We start from the raw sequence: 21,902 nt of genomic DNA, 5'->3' as shown, positions 1-21,902 counted from the left end.
TCATCCAATCATTGGACCCATACATGTTCTATAAAGTCATAGCATCTCTGTCTCTCTCTCTCTCTCTCTCTCTCTCTCTCTCTCTCATACACACACACATATAAGGCTAACTATCCATGTGTATACCTTACATTAACATAATTACTGATTAAGCTAATTAATGCTAGGTCTACACCTAACCCTAACCTTAACCAAAAGGACATCGTTTGGATTATTATTATTATTATTATTATTATTATTATTATTATTATTATTATTATTTTTAAATAAAAGCTGAAAAAACCCACATTTTTCTATCATGTCCCCACAAAGTCAAAACTGTCAGATATTGATATCATTGTGGAGACATTTGGTCCCCACAAAGATATAACACACACACACACACACACACACACACACACACACACACACACACACACACACAGGTTCATGTATCTTAGAGTCACATGTGTTGTCATTGTAACCTAACTCATGCAGTATGTTGGCAGTCTAGTATACTCTGAAATCTTTATTTTACTCAATACCCACAGTTATTGAGCAAATGATTCCAATTCATCACTTAAGTGTTAATGATGCAAATGTGTTAGTCTGTAGTCTGTAAGGCTATGGAACCTGATCTAACAAGAGTCAGAGAGTGATTGAAACCGTCAAGCCTCCAAACCTCAGCATCAATCAGTCAGCAAACAAGTTTATGTGTGTGTGCGTGTGTGTGTGTGTGTGTGTGTGTGTGTGTGTGTGTGTGTGTGTGTGTGTGTGTGTGTGTGCCAGTCCTAAGGTTTCTGAGGTGGGGGTTGTGTTGGGTTGGTTGGGGGGGCGGGGGTGCTTGCTTGACAGCCCAACACAGTTGGCACAACCTCATCCAGAGAGAGAGAGAGGGTAATGAGAGAGAGAGGGAGCAAGAGGACAGGGTAAGTTCGGAGAGAAGGAAAAGAAGTAGGAACTCTCAGCTCCTTGACTCCAGACACTCATCTTTGGAAGATCTTGGAACGAAAAAAAGCAAGCCTGGCATGAGAGCTATTACTACTAAATGCATCTGAATTGTTGCCCTCCTTTACCTCCTTGTCCTTTGGTTTCTCTCTCTCTCTCTCTCTCTCTCTCTGGCACAGGCCAGGCAGGGCAGCACACAGGCTTTTTCTGTGAGTATCCCTTTTATTCTCTCTCTCTCGCTCTCTTTTTTATACCTTAGCACAAAAGTGAATCTTGGGTACAGATGTGTTTTATAAGAGTGTGAATATCTAGTCTGACATACTTAAACTTCACAATGAAGACCTTAATGGTATTTTTGGAGTAGGTCTCTTCTGGGTAGTACCTTTTAAAATCAATATTGCACTGAGATATTGGAGAAAGTCGGCATTTGACTGTGGCTTGTAAAAAAAAAAAAAGTTAATCATTCTGTCCATTTCTGCATCGCCGGCACTAACTCAGATCTCCATGTGAAAATTTTTTACCTCATCTATAAGCTCTGGCTGTTTTATCCACAGCTACTCATTACTGTACTTTAGATGATGGAATCTGTCCTGTTTAATAAAATGACGCTTTTAAAAATGTGTTAGTGATGGTGGTTACCACCAGCATCTCTACAAACCCTATTTTTCTCCTTTTCCCTCTCTTTCTCACTCTTTCAATAGTACTTAAGTATTATGTGATTGAGTATTACTTAATGTGTTGAGGTGTTAAGTCACTTTAATGTAACCTTTCTCTCTTCCTCACGCTCTTGCAGGGGTGGAAAAAAAACATCTGTGTCCATCCCTTATACCTGCTGTACAGGAGGAAACCCCACAGGACCTCCATATTTTACATCTTCTGCCTCCAACTGACAATCATGACCTTGCTGGCCTCTGAGAGGTCGCTGCTCATCCGGAGCAAATTCCGCTCAGGTAAGGTCAGAGTTCATATGAATCTTGAGCATGTAAGAGCATAGCTACCATATGTGAGAGTGCACATGGGCAGAGGGTTGTGGTCGGAAATTGTTGGATGGTGATCGGTGGTAATGAGATTATGATGGCAGGCTGGTAATGAGGACACACTTTTTATTTGGTTTTATCTGGGTTAAAGAAAGAAAGAGCTAGTAGAAATGAGTGTAGTTTTGGTTAAGGTCTGGTTGATGAGTCGAGAAGTTCTTAATGGATGTAGTGATGATGAGAACCTATAAAACAATTCACAACAGAGTATGTTTCTATTGAAATTCAAATGTTTTAAAATGGTCATTGATTAGAAAAAGGAAACTGTGGATTCGGATTCTCTCCATGATGTTGCATTGGGTTAGTAATTATGAACCTATTTATGCCTAATTGTGTATTTGAGCCACTGAAAAGATTCAAATGCATCACTGATTAGAAACCTCAGCAAAAGTTTTCTAATCAGCTGTGCTTTTAAACTCAAAAAATGTTGAATGAGAAATAAGTATACGCAAAAATTTTCCGAAAAACATTTCTTTGGACAGGAGTTCTATCAATATTTGGAACTGATGATTTTATTCAGTTTGTAGTTTGTTATAATTTTATTTAAAAAATCATAATAAACACTAGACATAGAGCACTGTTATTATAAATAAAGGTTTATTTGACAAAGACCATTTATTTACATAGGTAATTTATTTATTTATTAGGTAATCCTATTCAAAATGTACAAATCAGTATGATTAGCCTTTTTTCCTTTGTAGTCTATGATACTGCTAGTCCTGGACTGGAAGTAACATAGCACTTCACAGTCATCTTTTTAGATAAATAATAATAATAATAATAATAATAATAATAATAATAATAATAATAATAATAATATTATATGTTGAGTTCAGTAAGGTGTTCAGTATTGTGGTTTATATGCTCTTGTTTGAGATATTAAGATGGGCAGAATGCTTCAGTTTGATTCACAAAGGTATTTTGTTGAGAGCCCAATGAGAAGTGTCAGTGTTTCCTCATTAAAATACATATAGACACCAGATGATTATGCACAAAGTGAGTTGGCCTTGGATGAGAGAGGATGAAGGCATCATGATTGTTGAATTTTGTTATTGTGAAAGAGAGATGGGAAGATTAAGTATTTTGGTGTGTTAATAAATTCAGTAGCTCTAAAATAGTGAGTCAGCAGTTTTGCTGTGCACAAAAAGGATACATTTTCATTCCATTAAAAAAACACATCTGGTAAACACAGTGGTTTTATAGTTTTCTTGTTTGTCTTGTATGGAAGAAAACCATAGTTATAGGATAAAGGCCAAAGGGCTTATATCTTAAATGCAACATGCACTTCTAACCAAATTATTATGACCAAGTACAATTTTTTGCATCAGATTCACACAATTGTGTAATCAGTGTTTGGCTTCACCAGTGTCAGAAAGAAATTTTGCCAAATCCAGACATTGCTGCAGGGCTCATGGCAGCTTGTCAAGTTTTTTTTTTTTTTTTTTTTTTTTTTTTTTTTTTTTTTTTTTTTTTTTTTTTAAAGAAGTGGAATGGCTCTGAACGGCAACTCCAGAAACTTCAGACTGCATCAGAATTGTTTTATATTACATCATTCCTATGCATATAATAAATACGCAACTACTGCAGTTTTAAGAAACTGTAATGAAATCACCAAATCTATATTTATACATGTAGGGACCTTTTTATTTAACACATCTGGTCATAGCCATGTCTACAGCTGAAATAATTTACCACTTATTATGCTTGAGTAGCACTGACATTACTCTGATGGATTTGTTCACACATGTCATTGAGAAGGAAGCAGGAAATATGACGTACTCCCATTTTTCTTTTGACATTGTTCTTCGATCCTGTATTATTTACTGCTCTGCACTGTCATTGACCTTTGACGAGCCTCTTGCTTCTGATTACTTATACTTCAATATTAAACATCAGTACTATCCTTCTTCTACCCAGGACTCTGTCCTGACCTTCAGTCTGATGAATCAGGACTACAGAGAATAATATAGACACTGGAAGGGTCCTGTTTCTGTGCAGTACATTAAATTAAATGAAAAAATTTTGCAAACCAGTGTAACATTCCTTTCACTTGAATTGATTAATTGCTTACGAGAAACTTTTGTCCAGTGTAGAACATAAAAGTTGCACAGAAAAGACAGAAACTGACTTGACACCAAATGTAAGACAAATCCCATTTATGCAAGTGTGAAAGGTGTTATAGAACACATTTTGTGAGACTCTGTAATGCTGCGCTCATGACAGATGTATAAACATGAGGTTTTCCCCTCACAACAAGGGTTCTGACAGTTAGTGACACTAAACCATAAACTGTTGTTTTAATACGCCTGACCTTAAAAATGGCTTTTCTTTCCCTGTTTTTTTTTTCTTCTTCTTATGGACCCAAATTCTTTAAAGCTGTCAGTGGAGCTGTACACAAACATGAGCAGAAGCACCAGCACATGCAGAGCTGTTCCACATTTTCTCTTGTAGTAAATGTTCTTGGAACTGTTTATCAAAGTAACCGCTGTGAATTTTATTCAATTAATCATCGTCAGTTTATTCGACAAGACACTGATATAAATAAAAGTCTACAGATTTTCTAGAAAAGTGAAAAGAGGAAGAAATTACTTAGCAGAAACGTCAGTGAGAAACAGAGAGAGGGGGAAAGAGGGACAGCTGAAAGGGGGATGGGGATGACAGAAATAGAAGTACTGAGGGATAAATAGTTACCTCCTCCCCTCTTTTCCTCTCTCTCTCTCTCTCCCCCTTCACCTGCTGATCCAAGTAACTGTATGCGTGTGTGTGTGTGCGTGCGTGCGTATGCATGCATGTGCGTGCATGTGTGTGTGTGTGTGTGTGTATGGAAGTACCATGGGAGGGTGGGACATCCACAACATTCACAAGGTGTACTTTTTGGTTTATTGGCACTAAATGACAAAAAGTGTGTGTGCACATGTGCTCCTTAGAACTGAGTGTATGAGCAATATGTACTGTATATGTGCCTGATAACAAACTTAGTTTTGATCATGTAAAGAAATGATTGGTGCGATGCACTTCTAACTGTAATATACTCTACTGTGCTTATGGTGCAGTGTCTCACCACACTGCCGTGCCCTGAGGATGAGCTTTACACATGACAGTCTCTTAAAAATGATAACAATTTTATAAAACACACTGGTGCATGCATCAGTTTTCTTAAGTGCTTCCTGATTTATTGTAATCATTCTATTTTTTTTCAGTTCTGCAGTTGCGAATACAGAATCGCAGACAACAGAAAGAGCTAAATGCTGACTCTGGTGCGTGTGCTCATTCATTTGTGCTGTGGTTCTTACCATACCAAAATATCACAATTACAGAGTGGAAAAAATAGGCTAATTTATATAATCTCAATCAGCATTTTATTCCCTATATACAGTTACAATAAGACTCATGACTACTAGAAGAAAGTATATCATTCTCTAATTCATTACTCTTTTTTTTTTTTTTTTTTTTTTTGGCCAGAAGGTGTGAAGGCCTCCTGCTCTGACAAAGTAGGGGAGAGAGAGGCCAATAGCACTGGGGTGAGTGATGTGTCAGGACATAATAAACAAGCAGCACAATGACACTCATAATCCAATAACAATGGTAACAGAGAAAATGCATAGTAAACGTTTTGTTACTTTAGCACAAGTGTAAATATTCTGAACTACTGGAGTGAGCAAATGTAATTGTACTAAATGCTAAGGTTTTTGCTAATCAGTCATGATGCATGCAGGATGTTTTCTAGTATTAGGTTAGTACATAACATAAATACCAATTAGCTAGTTCAAAGCTAGTTCTAGACTATGTATGGACAGGGGAATGACTAGTAAGAAACGGTCAATTTAAGAACACTTTTCAAATGTAGTAAAATTAGCTAGGACCTATTAACAGAGCATAAAGGTACAGTGCGGGAAAAAAGTATTTGATCCCCTGCTGATTTTGTACGTTTGCCCACCGACAAAGAAACGATCATTCTATAATTTTAATGGTAGATTTATTTGAACAGTGAGAAACAGAATAACAACAAGAAAATCCAGAAAAGTGCATGTCAAAAATGTTATAAATTGATTTGCATTTTAATGAGGGAAATATGTATTTGACCCCTCTGCAAAACATGACTTAGTACTTGGTGGCAAAACCCTTGTTGGCAATCACAGAGGTCAGACGTTTCTTGTAGTTGGCCACCAGGTTTGCACACATCTCAGGAGGGATTTTGTCCCACTCCTCTTTGCAGATCTTCTCCAAGTCATTAAGGTTTCGAGGCTGACGTTTGGCAACTCGAACCTTCAGCTCCCTCCACAGATTTTCTATGGGATTAAGGTCTGGAGACTGGCTAGGCCACTCCAGGACCTTAATGTCCTTCTTCTTGAGCCACTCCTTTGTTGCCTTGGCCGTGTGTTTTGGGTCATTGTCATGCTGGAATACCCATCCACGACCCATTTTCAATGCCCTGGCTGAGGGAAGGAGGTTCTCACCCAAGATTTGACGGTACATGGCCCCGTCCATCGTCCCTTTGATGCGGTGAAGTTGTCATGTCCCCTTAGCAGAAAAACACCCCCAAAGCATAATGTGCCCACCTCCATGTTTGACGGTGGGGATGGTGTTCTTGGGGTCATAGGCAGCATTCCTCCTCCTCCAAACACGGCGAGTTGAGTTGATGCCAAAGAGCTTCATTTTGGTCTCATCTGACCACAACACTTTCACCCAGTTGTCCTCTGAATCATTCAGATACTCATTGGCAAACTTCAGACGGGCATGTATATGTGCTTTCTTGAGCAGGGGGACCTTGCGGGCGCTGCAGGATTTCAGTCCTTCACGGCGTAGTGTGTTACCAATTGTTTTCTTGGTGACTATGGTCCCAGCTGCCTTGAGATCATTGACAAGATCCTCCCGTGTAGTTCTGGGCTGATTCCTCACTGTTCTCATGATCATTGCAACTGCACGAGGTGAGATCTTGCATGGAGCCCCAGGCCGAGGGAGATTGACAGTTCTTTTGTGTTTCTTCCATTTGCGAATAATCGCACCAACTGTTGTCACCTTCTCACCAAGCTGCTTGGCAGTGGTCTTGTAGCCCATTCCAGACTTGTGTAGGTCTACAATCTTGTCCCTGACATCCTTGGAGAGCTCTTTGGTCTTGGCCATGGTGGAGAGTTTGGAATCTGATTGATTGATTGCTTCTGTGGACAGGTGTCTTTTATACAGGTAACAAGCTGAGATTAAGAGCACTCCCTTTAAGAGTGTGCTAATAATCTCAGCTCGTTACCTGTATAAAAGACACCTGGGAGCCAGAAATCTTTCTGATTGAGAGGGGTTCAAATACTTATTTCCCTCATTAAAATGCAAATCAATTTATAACATTTTTGACATGCTTTTTTCTGGATTTTCTTGTTGTTATTCTGTCTCTCACTGTTCAAATAAATCTACCATTAAAATTATAGACTGATCATTTCTTTGTCAGTGGGCAAACATACAAAATCAAAACATACAAAAATTTCCCTCACTGTATTTGACAATTTTCTAGTTTTGCTCACTACTTAAAGCTGCAGTACTGAACTTTTGCCTCTCTATCGACATCTCTGTTTGAAACATAAAACTGCAAGTTGCTTGCAGAGCTATTTTTTTTAAGTGGGTTGTGCTTTGGCACTGTTCCTCTGCATGGATAAACTTGATGCTTTGAGGTATACATATGGGTTGTATATTAGCTCCAATTCTTGACAACGGAAGTGGCAGTGGATACGGTTTTCTTGGAGTAGAGATGAGTTACTGTCTCTCATAGCTAGCAGAAAATAAGTGCAATTTACCACACTGACCATAGCAAAACAAAAAAACAACAACATAGGAAACTTGATACCTAGTTGAATCAAGTAAACAGGTGCGCAAATGTTAGCTAGCTACCTGTTGCGCCACTGAAATACCTTAACTGTTCAATTGGAAAAAAGGAATCTCTGCATCAGTCTTCAATCACTTCAGATCTCTGAGTTTTCACCACCTCTCAAAAGCCATGGCGATATTTATTCTTAGTTTAGCAGGGGCTCTGTCGCTTTCCCTTTTTGACTGCAGACTTGCTGCAGTTCGAGGCTGCTTGGTTTTGACAACAGCTGATCCCCCAGATGTCAATGATGATTGCGTTTAGAACTATCCAGATTAAAAGTAGCCATCTAGATGACTAATTTTGTCACAACTGTTGACAATTGTTGTAAGAACAAGCTACCACCATCCTCAGCCACCCCACATGCAGTATAGAAGCCAGCTCTTCTTCTTTCTGTTTACGGACGTGACATACTGTAACCATGCAAAGACGAATGACATCAAACTGACATTTCCTGCGAAATCCGACCCACCCATTATAAGCTTACCATTGCGAATCGGGGTAAGGTAAAGAGACAGTTTTGAAAAGTGACTGTTTTATGGACTTGCTCAATAATTGATTATTGTTCATTTTTTAAACCAAAAAAAGGTCCACACTGCAGCTTTAACTACATGACCTAGTATTTCCCATCACTGACCAAATCTGCCTCCTTTAGGATATTGACAATGTGTTTAATACAAATAAGACTCAAATTGCTGGAAGGATGTACATTTACACCAGAATGAGCGAATGTGAAAATTCTAGCAAGCATTAGGAAGTGAAGGGAAATCCTATGAAATGGAAGACTGTATAAAAATAAAGTGTATGGTTTTTTGAATTCCACTATTTGAAGTGTACAAGTAGCTATTTGTTTGAAAATCATGATTACGAGCTGTGTATTCCCAGTGATTGCATGGGTAAGTGAATGTGTACTTGGCTATGTGAGTGTGTGTTATCCAGAGTGTTCTGGTGTTAATGGTTGGTGTCACTGGGCTGTTTCCCAATACAGCATCAGACAGTGGATGGCACCACTCTGAAGTCGCCCCCTAGTGCTCTGACTGCTGAAACTGCACAAGGTGATTCATGATACAAGAGGGAATTGCTTTTCTAAATGTCAATCATTAGTACCAATTTCCCACACTTTTTTTTATTTCCAAACTGATTTTCTCCTAAAGTAATTTCATGTTACTTTAATCAGCTTACTGTCTACTTCTGGTTGGGTGTAATTCCAAAAGCAAAAATAAAAAAAAACGTTCATGTGTTTTGCCTTTTTTTTGCTCTTGGGATTACCCCCAACCAGAAGTAGACAGTAAGCTGATTAAAGTAACACGAAATTACTTTATGAGAAAATTGCTAATGGTAGCGTTCATATAACCAATTCATTAGACCCCTTCAAACCCCTTTGAGGTTTTCTTTTAAATAACAAGGCTAACTGATTAAACCTTGTGCACCTTTCCTCTCCCTTTTTTTTCATAGACAAGGCTAGTGGCGCTGCTCAGAGACAGAAGAAAGCTCGTCTGGTTGAGAATGTCAGTGAGAAGATCCAGAGGCGATCTGGGTCCATTGAGCTACTTCAGAAACACACTGCACCATTAGAAAACAGTGAGTAAAGTAATAATCCACACTCTCTCTCTCTCTCTCTCTCTCTCTCTCTCTCTCTCTCTCTCTCACACACACACACACACACACACACACACACACACACACACACACACACACACACACACACACACACACTCTCTCACTCACTCACTTCTGTGGGACATTTCAGGATGATTTCTCTCACTATGGTGATAAAACACTTTACAAAGCTTATAAAGTTCTATTAGTGTGTCTAATTGTATTAACAACACTGTCTTTAATAGTTTTTGGACATTATTACAGTATATTAAGCTGCAATTAAAACATCAGTTAACATCCCCTCAACTCCAAACATAACACTGATGGACCTCTCCCTCTCTTGACTCTCTGTATCATTTTGTTTTTCAGCTTCTGTTTCCTTTTCCTTACCCTCAGATGTCTTCGAAGATGACATCTCATCATGTTCCTCTGCGTCTCCCGAGCAACTCGGGACACACCAATCCCCCAGCTTCTCCTCATCACCTGGGCTGAGCAATGACCAGTCACTGAGTGATGTGTCACCTGTTGCCATGACCATCAACCACAGCCCAAAAAATATTCAGGTATTTAGAGTTAAAGACAGATAATGGTATAGGTATTTGCAAAGATTTCTATGTAACCCCATCATAAAGAGGTGTAAGGACTTGTTTATCAAAATTTTATTTATTTATTTATTTATTTATTTATTTGGGGATAAACAAGACCTTACACCTCTGAATGATGGTGAAAAAAAGTTATTTATTTATTTATTTATTTATTTATTTATTTATTTATTTATTTATTGCTTCTTGCATTTTACTCATATGCTCATTATTTTAATATACTTTACTTGAAACTGACAGATTTTTAGAAAATTTTTAGAAACTGACAGATTTTTAGATTTCTTATTTTTTAAAATCTTGTGATACCAAATATTTAATCCAAATGTAAACATGTGCATTTCTAACACAATGTTAACACGGAATCTTTGCATCTTAACAATCTAAACACCTCATATTCACTCAATTAATATATGCATTGTCTTACTGTTATATAAGGATTAAAACACGATAAGACATGCTGTTATAGGAAAATAATTAACAATCTATAAAAAGGCTTTTCTTGTGTAACATCTCATGATGGGTAAAACCAAGGAGCTCTCGTAAGACCTTCGCAACCTTATTGTTGCAAAACATATTGATGGAATCGAAAACAGATGTATTTCAAAACTTCAGAAATCTCCAGTAAGCACCAGTGGGGCCATTATCCACAAGTGGAAGCAACATCACTCCGTCATCAACCGGCCATGCACAGGAGCTCCTCGCAAGATTTCTGACCAGGGAGTCAGAAGAAGAGTCAGGAGAGGAGCCCAAGAGCCAAGGACTACTCGGAAAGAGCTCCAGAAATACTTGGAGGCAGCAGGTACCATCATCACAGAGAAAACAATAGGCAATGCACTCCACTGCTCACGCTCACCCCACAAGTCTCCATTACTAAATAAAAGGCATGTTGAAGCTCATTTAAAGTTTACTACAACTCATTTGGACAAGGCTATGAAATACTGGGAGAGTGTAGCCTGGTCAGACGAGAGAAAATTTGAACTTTCTGTCTGTCATACTACACACCATGTTTGGAGAAGAAATGGCACTGCACATCACCCTAAAAACACAATATCAACAGTGAAGTTTGGAGGTGGAAGCATCATGGTGTGGGGCTGTTTTTCAGCTTTCAGACTTCATATAATTGAAGGAACGACGAATGGAGCCCTTTACCGGGAGATTCTTTAGAAGAATCTGCTGTCATCCACCAGGATGATGAAGATGAGATGTGGGTGGACCTTCCAGCAGGACAACGATCGAAAGCACATAGTCAAAGAAAATCTCAATTAGTTGCAGAGAAACAAAATCAAGGTGTTAGAATGGCCCAGTCAATCACCTGACTTCAATCCATTTGAACATGATTTAAAGACGATATGTTTAGAAGAATGGGCCAAAATCACACCTGAATACTGCGGCTAATTAATTTCTTCATACAGGACGTGTCTTAAAGTTGTCATTACAAACAAAGGCTTCTCCACTAAGTATTAAATAAATTTCAGTTAGCGTGTTAAATACTTTTTTCCTGTGTCATTCCTCTTTATTACAAATAACTTTATTTATGGACTTTAATGTTTGGATTTCTTTATATATGTGGATTTCTTGAGTTAATACCAATATTTATTTCCCACACTGTATTTTATACCACAGCAATTTGCAAATGCTAACAATTGTTTTTACTTATAGTTGTGTTTAATGTTATGAATCCCCCCCCCCCCCCCCCCAAAAAAAAAAAAAGTTCCTTATAAGTAGCAACTCCTATAAACAGTCCTCTGTGTCCTGTAAACTTTAACCTTGTAGAAAAACGTAAAGTTACAACTTTACAGTACCATTTTTTAAATTTCGATTTATGGGGGGTTTCTGCCATACAAGTCCCCATGTCAGTAATTACTGTAACAAGATAATGTATTAGAATTAGTGTATTAATATAGAATTGTTCTATTTTAGAATACTTATAGAATAATTTCTGATGAAGTACAATTGTGAATTCAGCAGTACTGTAGCATAATTGTCTGCTATTCATTATCTGAATAAGAATTTTTTTTATTTTTATTATTAAAACAATGATGCACAGTACACATGTTTGAGAATTAGAATTTTACAAAATGGTTTTAGATTTTTTAAAAACCTATTTATACCTAATAATAAAAGAAAATTCTTAGTACAAGATCTCAAGATGGTCTCTCAACTACTTTGTTGTAGTAGAGGAAAAATGGAAACAAGTGAAACTCAATTATAGTTTAAAAACTAATTTTGTTCATCTTACAGCAGTGCGGTTCAGCTTTGCTCCCAGGAACTGAGGGCATCACGGATTCAGTGACCATGACGGTGGCAGGGTCAAACTCCATGGCAATGACTGGGAGACCCAAAGGAGTGTATGTGCCCTCTCAGATGTCACTGCTGCCAAAGGTACACACTCATATCATGATTGGGGCCGGGACAGGAAATACTTGAAATATACTGGAAGTGTGTGCTGGGGAAATAATGTGCTAAGCACTTGAATATATGTAATTTTGTAATGCTAAATGACACTATAGCAATATAATATGGCAATATCCTGTCATCCTTTTCTTCCTTCCTGCTTTCTTTCCCTTGCTTTGGTTCTGTTGCTCTCTCAGACAGCTCAGTGCCTAACCCCGCCTACTCATTCCATTCTTGGAGGGTCTTTATCCTCGCCACGCCCTCCACGGCCACGGAAACCTCGTGACTGTAAGCCCAAAATGAGGAAGCTGAAGTACCACCAATACATACCCCCAGACCAAAGGGGCAACACTGGAGGCACTTCTGGGAACAATTCCCAAAAGAACAGCAACACTCAAGTTCAGCCAATCGATCCTGCATACTCTCGCCTCCTACACCAGCAGCAGGTTTTCCTGCAACTGCAAATTCTAAACCAGCAACAACAGCTCACTGTAGCAACGAGGTAAATTAAACAGCACACAATATGTCTCTGATAACCTGTAAGACCCCTAATTATTAGATCCTGAGATCTATTGGGAATGTCTAATTCAAGGTTTCTCTAGCTTTTTTGGCCAGTGACTCAATTTTAGGGCCACAAATTATTATTATATTCTAGTAGACCTGCTACTTTATAGTGCCTTACTATGAAGAACCATTCAAACTACAGACTATAAGTTAACTTACTTGTTCAAAGTATCAAATAGATCTTAACACATAAATTTTGTTGCTATCATTGCTATACATCACATTTGTCATACATCAGAGGGAAAGATCACATATGGGAACTTTCATACGTGTTTCATCTCGGCTGTTACACCCAACCCAGACTGCTACTTTCATTTAGTTCACACAGGGCACTAAACACTGTTACAGACAAAATTGCTAGCAAATTGTACCAACAGTGGGGTTTGTCAATTTTGCTCACATGGTGCATTAAACTTAAAATTTAACTGATGCCAGAGTGTCCATTGCCACAGTAAGATATAGCCTGATATATAGCCCATGCGCAGTGAATATTATATTCATGAACATGAATATTGTATTTTGTCTCCAGTTAGAAACCATGAAATAGAAACCATTTGATATCACTGTGGCTTGCGGCATTAAATAGAAAATATACTTTGTACGTGCATCAACTGTGCCACACACAGCCAGTGTAAATGGCCACTTGATTAGCATAGGAATGAGTTGGACACGGCACCACTATGGTCTGTTACAGTTATATTTATATAGCACCTTTCTAGACACTCAAAGTGCTTTACATAGTATGTGGGGGAAATCTCCTCAACCACCACTAGTGTGTAGCATCCACCTGGATGGCAGCCAGAACGCCCACCATACACCAGCTATTTATGGAGAGGTGAGAGTGATGTAGCCAGTTCAGAGATGGGGATTATTAGTGGGCCATGATAGAGAAGGGGCAATAGGGGAATTTTGCCAAGACAATGGGGTATACATTTTTTTTGCTGTATACAATGGGGTATACAGCAAACAACTGATCCTCTTTGAAACAGTGCCTATTAATAAAGTTGATAGACTATCAAATAACATAAAATGTACATTTTGTAGTAATTTTCACATAGTCCTTTCACATAGAAAAAGTAAGTACACACCTTCAAATCCATAAAATTAGAATCAGGTGTTCAAGATTGGGTGCCAGTGATTAGAACCTGCTTAAAGAGTGCAGGTGGTCTTATTTACACCCCTCTCATATCTAGTGTTCCCTTTGCTATTGAGGTGTGTGGTGTCATCATGCCGAGATCTAAAGAGTTCTGTAAGGCCTTAAGAAAAAAGGTTGTGGATGCCTTTGAGTCTGGCAAGGGATTTAAAAAGATCTCCACATTATTTGAAATACATCATTCCACCGTAAAGAAAATAATCTACAAATGACACAGATTTCAAACGACTGCCAATTTGTCCAGGACTGGCTATCCCAGCAAATTCAATCCAAGAGTAGACCATCTGATGCAAAAAGAAGTTTCCAAGAACCCAAAATTTCATCACAGGAAATTGCTATGTAAGTCTTGCAACTGTTGGTGTCAAAGTGCATGCTTCTACAATCAGAAAGAGAAATTTGCAAATTTTTGCAAGACTACACTTTACCAAAGAACTGGTAATGACCAGGCCTTTTGGAATAATGTACTCTGGACAGACAAATCAAATATAGAGTTGTTTGGTCACAGTAACAACAGACATGTTTGCCGAAGACCAAAGACAGCTTTCAAGAGAAACACCTCAAACCATCTGTGAAGCACGGTGGTGGAAATGTTATGGTTTGGGGTTGCTTCAATTCCTCAGGGACTGGACAGCTTACATTCATTGATTCAACTATGCATTCTGCATCAGATCAAAGAGTGCTTGAAGATAATGTGAGGCCATATGTCCGAAAGTTGAAGTTGAACCAAAAGAAGACCATTCAACAGGATAATGATCCTAAGCACACTAGCAAATACACCCAAAAAAATGGCTCAAAAAGAAGAAAGGGAGGGTTATGGAATGGCCTAGTCAGAGCTCAGATTTGAAACCCATTGAAATGTTGTAGTGGGATTTGAAACGGGCAGTACATGCAAGAAAACCCTCAAACATCTTGCAACCGAAAGAATATTGAGTGGAAGAGTGGTTAAAAATTCCAGCAAACCTGGAGGACTATTATACAAAATGCATACAAGAAGTTATTTCTGTTAAAGGGGGCAATACTAGTTTCTGAGGTCAAGGCTATACTTACTTTTTCCACAGAAGAATATCAGATCTATTGATATTTCTGTTTAATAAATGATTGACGCTGATTTTCCTTGTGGTTTTGATCAAGTATATCAACTTCATTAACAGGCACTGTTTCAAAGATGATCAAATATTTACTTGTCCAAATATGTCAAAAAAGCCAACAATTTCCATGGGGTTTACTTATTTTTTTCACGACTGTATATTGTGTATTATAAAACAGTTTTAATGATTCTTTTAAAGAAAAGTCAGCTTTGGTAAAAATCTCTTGTGACCCCATGGTGAGGAACCTATGGTCTAATGGTAAGAGATAAGAAGTTAGAAACTGAGAACTTTGGACTGGCTCGCTGTTCCTGGTCAGTGGTTGCTAGTAACCAGACTGTGATACATCAACCTACAATAATTGTTTGGTTTTTTATATGGAAACATTAACACCAACACATACAACCCCTGGCAAAAATATGGAATCACCACACTTAGAGGATGTTCACCCAGCTTTTTTTACTTCATAGTAAATGAATAAAGCACAGATATGACACAAAACAATTTTTGTTTAATACCTGAACTGCAATTTTGTTTGAATGGCATATAATATATTATTTTAATGAATGGCATATTTTTTTCCAAATCAAGAGGGGAAAAAATGGAATCACTCAATGTTGAGGAAAAAAATATGGAATCACCTTGTAATTTTCATTTCTAAAACAAATACCAGCTCAAGTCTAAAAATGCACATTAGTTTGCAGTTAAAAGAGAGTGCTTACAGACCTTAAAAGAGTGCTTACAGACCTTAACCTTGGACCTTTTGAAAAGAAACATGGCCCCAACAAGACAGTTGTCAGTTGAAACAATGGAAATTATTATAAAACTCCTTAAAGAAGGAAATCCAACAGGGAGTGTGGCAAAATGTTGGTTGTTCCCAGTCAGCTGTGTCTATAATTTACTGTAACTATAAACAAAATGATAGGGTTATAAAAGGAAAACATATGGTAGACCAAGGAAGATAGCAAAGCACCAGGATAAAAAAAGCAATATGCCTTGAAAATAGAAAATGCACAACAGAACAAATGAAAAACAAATGGGCAGAAACAGGAGTCAATGTTTGTGACAGAACTGTAAGATATCGGCTGAATGAAATGGGATTTACATATAGAAAAGCCAAATGAAAACCAGCACTAACACCTAAACAGAAGAAAACAAGGTTACAGTGGGCCAAAGAGAAGCAATCATGGAATGTGGATGATTGGATGAAAGTGATCTTCAGTGATGAATCATGAATCTGCATTGGCCAAGGAGATGATGTTGGAACTTTTGCCTGGTGCTGTTCTAATGAAACATATAAATGACTCCCTGAAGAAAACAATCAAATTTCCTCATTCCTCATGCTCCACCCATTTATGATATGGGATTGCATGTCAGGTAAAGGACCGGGGGAGACTTCAACAATCTATGCACGGATGTATGTTGAAATTTTGGACACTTTTCTCATTCCATTGGTAGAAAATAGTTTTGGTGATGATAAAGTCATTTTAAGGATGATAATGCATCTTGCCACAGAGCAAAGAGTATTAAAAGTTTTCTTCAGGAAAGGCATAACAACTCTATGACATGGCCATCTCTTTTGGATCTCAATCCGAAATTTACGGTGAAAATTAAAAAAAAAAATTGTCCATGACAAGGCTTCATTCTGAAAAGCTGATCTGTCAATCACTATTCAAGAAAGTTGGAGCCAGCTTGATAGAGAATATTGTTTTTCCATTAGTGAAGTCCCTGCCTCAAACAATTCAGGCCATCATAAAAGCCAGAGGAGCAGCAACAAATTACTAATTGTGATTTTTTTTTTTGTTCATGATTCTATAATTTCTTCCTCTACATGATTTGGAAAAAAAAGCCATTAATTAAAATACTTTAATTGAATTTGTTTGAGGTATGTTTTACAAAGCCAGAATGTTTCAGTATAAAACAAAAATAGTTTTGTGTCATATCTATGATTTTGTTTATTTGCTACAAAGTAAAAAAGCCAGTTGAACATTCTCTAAGTGTGGCAATTCCATAATTTTTGCCAATAGTAGTACATGATCATCAAGAAATTACTGACATACACATCATTTCTGCAATTAACAGTGAAAATCAGGTAGTGACGATTTCTGGAGCTGGACCACAAAGTTGCCTTCAGCCTGCTCCCGCACAAACAAACGCCACCCTCCTGCAAACAAGCTCCACCCACAAGCTAGAATTACTTCCCCCAAACCTTGATGACCTTACGGTAAGAATCTTACACTGCTCTAGTTAAATGAATAATAGATTATTTCTAAGTTATTGAGTGTTTTGGTTGTTTGTCACAGGTGTCAGAACTCCGACAACAGTTACGCAAACGCGGACTCCCGGTCTCTGGCACCAAACCTGCTCTGTTAGAGAGGCTCCGCCCCTTCCAGATGCCCCATCCACAGTTAACACCTGCCCCACTTTGCCGGTTGGAAGGGACCCTAGAACCTTCCCAACCCCCTAATCTAAGCCCGTCTAGTAGCCCTTCACAGATTTACATCCAGCCATCAGCAGTGGTGGAGGAAGGCTTGGCTGGTGCCACCTACTTGACATCCCCCTCTTCTTCTGCGGGTTCAAGTCCAAACCTGCAGGCCCCCTCACCTCCAGTGCCCTCAAGTGCTCTCTGGAGGTCAGAGCAGGCAGCAGAGGAGCTTACTGTGGAGCTGGAGATGAGGGAGAGGATTCGAAGCAGACCCAGAGGAAAAGCTCTCGGTGCAGTCACACAGGCAAGGACAAACGCAACTTTACCTTCTTCAAAGGTGCATATATATATATATATATATATATATATATATATATATATATATATATATATATAAAACATAGTAACTGCTCCTCAGTGCCTTTGTATCTTATCTCAATTGCAGTCAAGTGGACGTTCCCTACATCCATTCCTGCAACAGGATCCAGGATGTGCAAGAGGGAAACCAGACATAGAAGGACAGGAAGTGCTGTTTACACAGGTGAGAACAGATTAGCAATCAAATAGCTATATGTTGAAAGTGTATTCTTTGCTCAATATTAATAAAACACATCTTAGAGCTAAGTAGAACAGAACTGTTTATTAGCTTTGGAGATATTCCAGGTATAATTTAAACTGAAATCTCTTGCTCCACATGGTGTATCAGCAGGTGTTTTCCTGTCAGCCGTGTGATACTATCTCCCAGGATTTTGAGCTACCGATGCAAATCACAGCCAGCCCAGAGCAAGCTCTACCCCACACTGAACGCAGTCTGGAGGAACTACTGCAGGAGGCTATTCAGAGAGTACAGGTATGTGTGAGTGAGAGAGAGAATGAGTAATGTGTGAGACAGTCTTTTAGTAAAAGCCTATTATCATCCTTCCATTTCAGATGGACCCAAGGGAGTCCATAGATGACATTTTGGAGGATCCTGTTAGCTGTTCTGGTTAGTAGGCAGCATTTTCTTGGTTTTTAAACGCGACATGTTTAAACACCATGCAGTACTCCTGAATATAATATAACTGTTATTTCCATTAATAAAAATGTAAAGGAAATGTTATTTCCATTACATTCCAGGTATCTTGGAGTTATTTCCTGTAATGCTTGTTTTTTTCAGCTAACACCATCACAGAACTCCAGTCATCCATTGCCACCCTCTCAGGCTCCTCCCCTGCTTCACCACCTGACCAACTGCAACCTACCCAGCCCAACTCGAAAGACGAAATTGGCCGCTCATCTCCACTTTGCTCTTCACTTCTATTGGAGCTTCCACCCTCTCCTGACCATGCCCTACCCCTTGCATCTAACCCTGCTCCCTCCCCTCCTCCTCCTCCCCTCTGCACAACTCCTCCTCTAAGTACTCCCTCCAGAAAGAGGAGGTCCGATGTGCCTGCATTTGATGCTGCTGATTGGCTGGAATCCCTGACCTCTGGCCTGCACCCTCTCACGCCTCCCGTGGCACCTTTCGTGGAAAGCGACTTTGCCCTCGATTCAGACCTGAACATAAGCAGGGTCCTTGACCTGATGGTGGAACAGTGGTGAGGGACGTGAAGGTGTGCATGTGGTGTGTGTGTATGTGTGTGTGTATGTGTGTGTATGTGTGTGTGTGTATATGTGTGTATATGTGAATGCGTGCGTGCTTGTGTGTGTAATTGGATGCTTGACGGGTAATTACCCACTGTTCAAATCTTGTCTCCCTGGAGAGGTGACCCCATCTCCATCCTTTCCTTTAATATCCATCCATCTCTGTCCAGTGATGTGACCAAACAGATTCTGCCTGGTGTTGACTGCAACTCTCTACTCCACGCAACGTCGAGAGAGAGAGAGAGAGAGAGAGAGAGAGAGTGAGAGAGAGAGAGAGAGAGAGAGAGAGAGAGAGAGAGATCAAGTGAGAAAGAATGCAATGAAGACATTACACACATGTGCATGTGCACACATACACCATACACTTGTATATATAAAACAAAATAATTCCTGTAGGCATACATACTCCCTCAGCGCCAGACAAAGTGTCGGCATGGAGAGGGTCAGTGTCTGCAGGCTCTTTAAACATGTGTCTTCACAGGGAAGGGTATGCACTCCCTGTGTGTATGCTTTTCTTTGCTGCTTTCTAGTGTGTGTATGGGTTCATACATACACGTACATGCTCTTTATCTTCACTATCTGCACACTGTAAGGTGCCTAAAGCACCCGAATGCACTCGTTTCTATTAGTGTCTGCTGTTGTACAGTTATTTCCCTGATTGAACAAAAGATCTTTCCATGTTTCTTAATGTATGCTTCCAAATAGCTGTAATCATTTTAAGCACTCGCAAGAAGTCAAGAAGCGCAGTGCAACAATAGGTCCCCTAGAGATACTTGGTTAGAATGGAAATGTCTTTATATATCTCGTTGTTCATTACACCAGGATGTAAAAACACCTGTCATGGCTTGGAACTTGAATCTCTCTCCCTTTTTTCAAAATTCTATTATAAATAGGATTGTGAGCTATGACCTCCGAGCAGTGTTCAGCGGATACCGCTAATTTCTATTTAGTGAACATATCTCAAAGCTTTTGGTTTCCAGCTCTACCAAGCAATACAATTTACTTAAGGGGAAGAACTTCAACTGTTATATCATCCACAAGTTGATCTTTTAGCAGCCTTTTGCTTAATGTAGTGTGACCATTCACATTATTACACTCCATAGCAAAGGTTCAGTATTTCTCCTGAAATCCATATTTGACCTGGGTGTTTCTATTCCTTTGCTCCTGTTGTTGCTTTAAACAGCAAAGAGCATTAACCAACCAAATAAAAAATATATACCATTTTCAGTTTTAATTTAACAGTATATTTATTGAGTAAATTATTCAGTGTATCACCTTTTCATGTTCAAATATTCAGCTGTGTTGTAAATGTTAAGGTAAAAAATTAAAGTCTTAATTGATTTTCCCACCTTGTCTTTGTCTTTTGGATTTTGTTGTTAACAATAAACAGAGCCATGGGCAAGAATATGAGAAATATACCTTGAATAGATTATATTAAACTCATACTCATGTCACTGTGAGCTAAAAAAAAATTACAGATCCCTGCATTTTTCTGGATGCACTTAAAACTTCCAGAGCTTAACACTTCCATAGATTTTTGTGATGCCTGTAATGTTGCACATATTCAGTGTAATGCATGGAACTATGCTCAAAATCAAATCAGTTTGGCTGGTTTGAAATGAGCCAAGGTAGTCATGAAGTTCACTGAGCTTTCATCTTACCTTCCTGCCCCTCAGGCTCTCAATAATAATTTCACAGCCCGTAATATTGCTCTAGAACTTTGGAGTGTCAGCAGCAGGATCTGTCCTTTTATTCACTGTACTTCACTTTCTATCAGATTGTACACCCTCTTTCAGTATGGATGAGGTTCTGCCACAGGTTTACCTCATGTCCACAAAGTTTAATTAATTTGGCCAGACTATTTCCTGCAATCACTTTATCTGAGCTGAACATTTCTTGTGGTGTTAAATTTGCTGTAGTCAGCAGTGAAATGTACTTCATCACGCTGCCCTCTGGATATCCAGTTATCATCATCAACTTATATTAAACATCAATCAAACATTTAGATAAACATACATATCTGTTATAAAATCCTTCCTAATTTGACACATATTCTGTACATTCAAACATTTATTCAGACGGAGAGCTTAAGTACTTGATAATACTAATTATCCACAGTTTAGCTATTCATACATTATTCATATCTGTCTCCATCATCTTGATAGAGAGGTTCCACCATCTGCATGGATTAATTAAGTTAAAATGTTAATTAGATCCCACTTAACTAAATATGACAAACAAAATCAATATTGTTGAAATCCATACACAAATCTTTCAGGTCATTAAATACTCATATGGGATCTCAACCTATATATTATTATGATATTGATTCAGCATATCATGTATATGGGCACGACATGGGGAAAAGTATATTTTTTACTGTGCACATGGAAGGATGCTCTCAAAAATAATGAAATAATTTTCTAAATAAAAATGAAATAACTGAATAAACTAAACCAATGCTCTTAGGTAAGGAAAACGATTCCTAGGTTGTTCCAAGCATGTTGTAGAACTTATCAATGATCTACTGCAGACCTTAGTTTGCTCACTAAAATCTCTGCTGATCCCAGACAGCCTGCAAGATTTTTTTTAAAACTAAAAAACGTCATGTAATGTGTTACTTTCTTTGACAACATGCTGAAATC

General features: G+C 38.5%; 1 protein-coding gene across 7 annotated transcripts; it reads left to right on the top strand.

Annotated features, from left to right (window-relative positions):
• The first annotated feature begins 842 nt into the window (after positions 1-842).
• On the top strand, positions 843-20,602 carry si:dkeyp-69b9.3 (myocardin). Of its 7 annotated transcripts, none has more exons than XM_047155561.2 (15): positions 843-1,136; positions 1,721-1,877; positions 5,162-5,218; positions 5,427-5,482; positions 8,801-8,867; positions 9,268-9,393; positions 9,781-9,974; positions 12,255-12,395; positions 12,605-12,909; positions 17,292-17,433; positions 17,513-17,971; positions 18,080-18,175; positions 18,341-18,484; positions 18,565-18,619; positions 18,791-20,602. In XM_047155561.2, the coding sequence occupies exons 2-15, from the start codon at positions 1,823-1,825 to the stop codon at positions 19,213-19,215; spliced, it is 2,322 nt and encodes a 773-aa protein (XP_047011517.1). In that variant the 5' UTR covers positions 843-1,136; positions 1,721-1,822; the 3' UTR covers positions 19,216-20,602. The 7 variants fall into 7 exon arrangements, with proteins under 7 accessions (XP_047011517.1, XP_047011523.1, XP_047011521.1 ...); XM_047155567.2 differs by having other exon boundaries at positions 5,424-5,482; positions 9,808-9,974; XM_047155565.2 differs by having other exon boundaries at positions 5,424-5,482; positions 12,258-12,395.
• Positions 20,603-21,902: the final 1,300 nt, after the last annotated feature.

This window comes from Ictalurus punctatus, chromosome 1, assembly GCF_001660625.3.
Source record: "Ictalurus punctatus breed USDA103 chromosome 1, Coco_2.0, whole genome shotgun sequence".
In the NCBI taxonomy this organism is placed as follows: domain Eukaryota; kingdom Metazoa; phylum Chordata; class Actinopteri; order Siluriformes; family Ictaluridae; genus Ictalurus; species Ictalurus punctatus.
This window is presented reverse-complemented; position numbering and strand designations above follow the sequence as displayed.

Coding starts and splice junctions, on each gene's coding strand:
- si:dkeyp-69b9.3 (XM_017490021.3), top strand. CDS start 1,823: ATGACCTTGCTGGCCTCTGAGAGGTCGCTGCTCATCCGGAGCAAATTC. Junction 17,434..17,512: donor CAAACCTTGATGACCTTACG/GTAAGAATCTTA, acceptor TGTTTGTCACAG/GTGTCAGAACTCCGACAACA. Junction 18,620..18,790: donor GGATCCTGTTAGCTGTTCTG/GTTAGTAGGCAG, acceptor TGTTTTTTTCAG/CTAACACCATCACAGAACTC.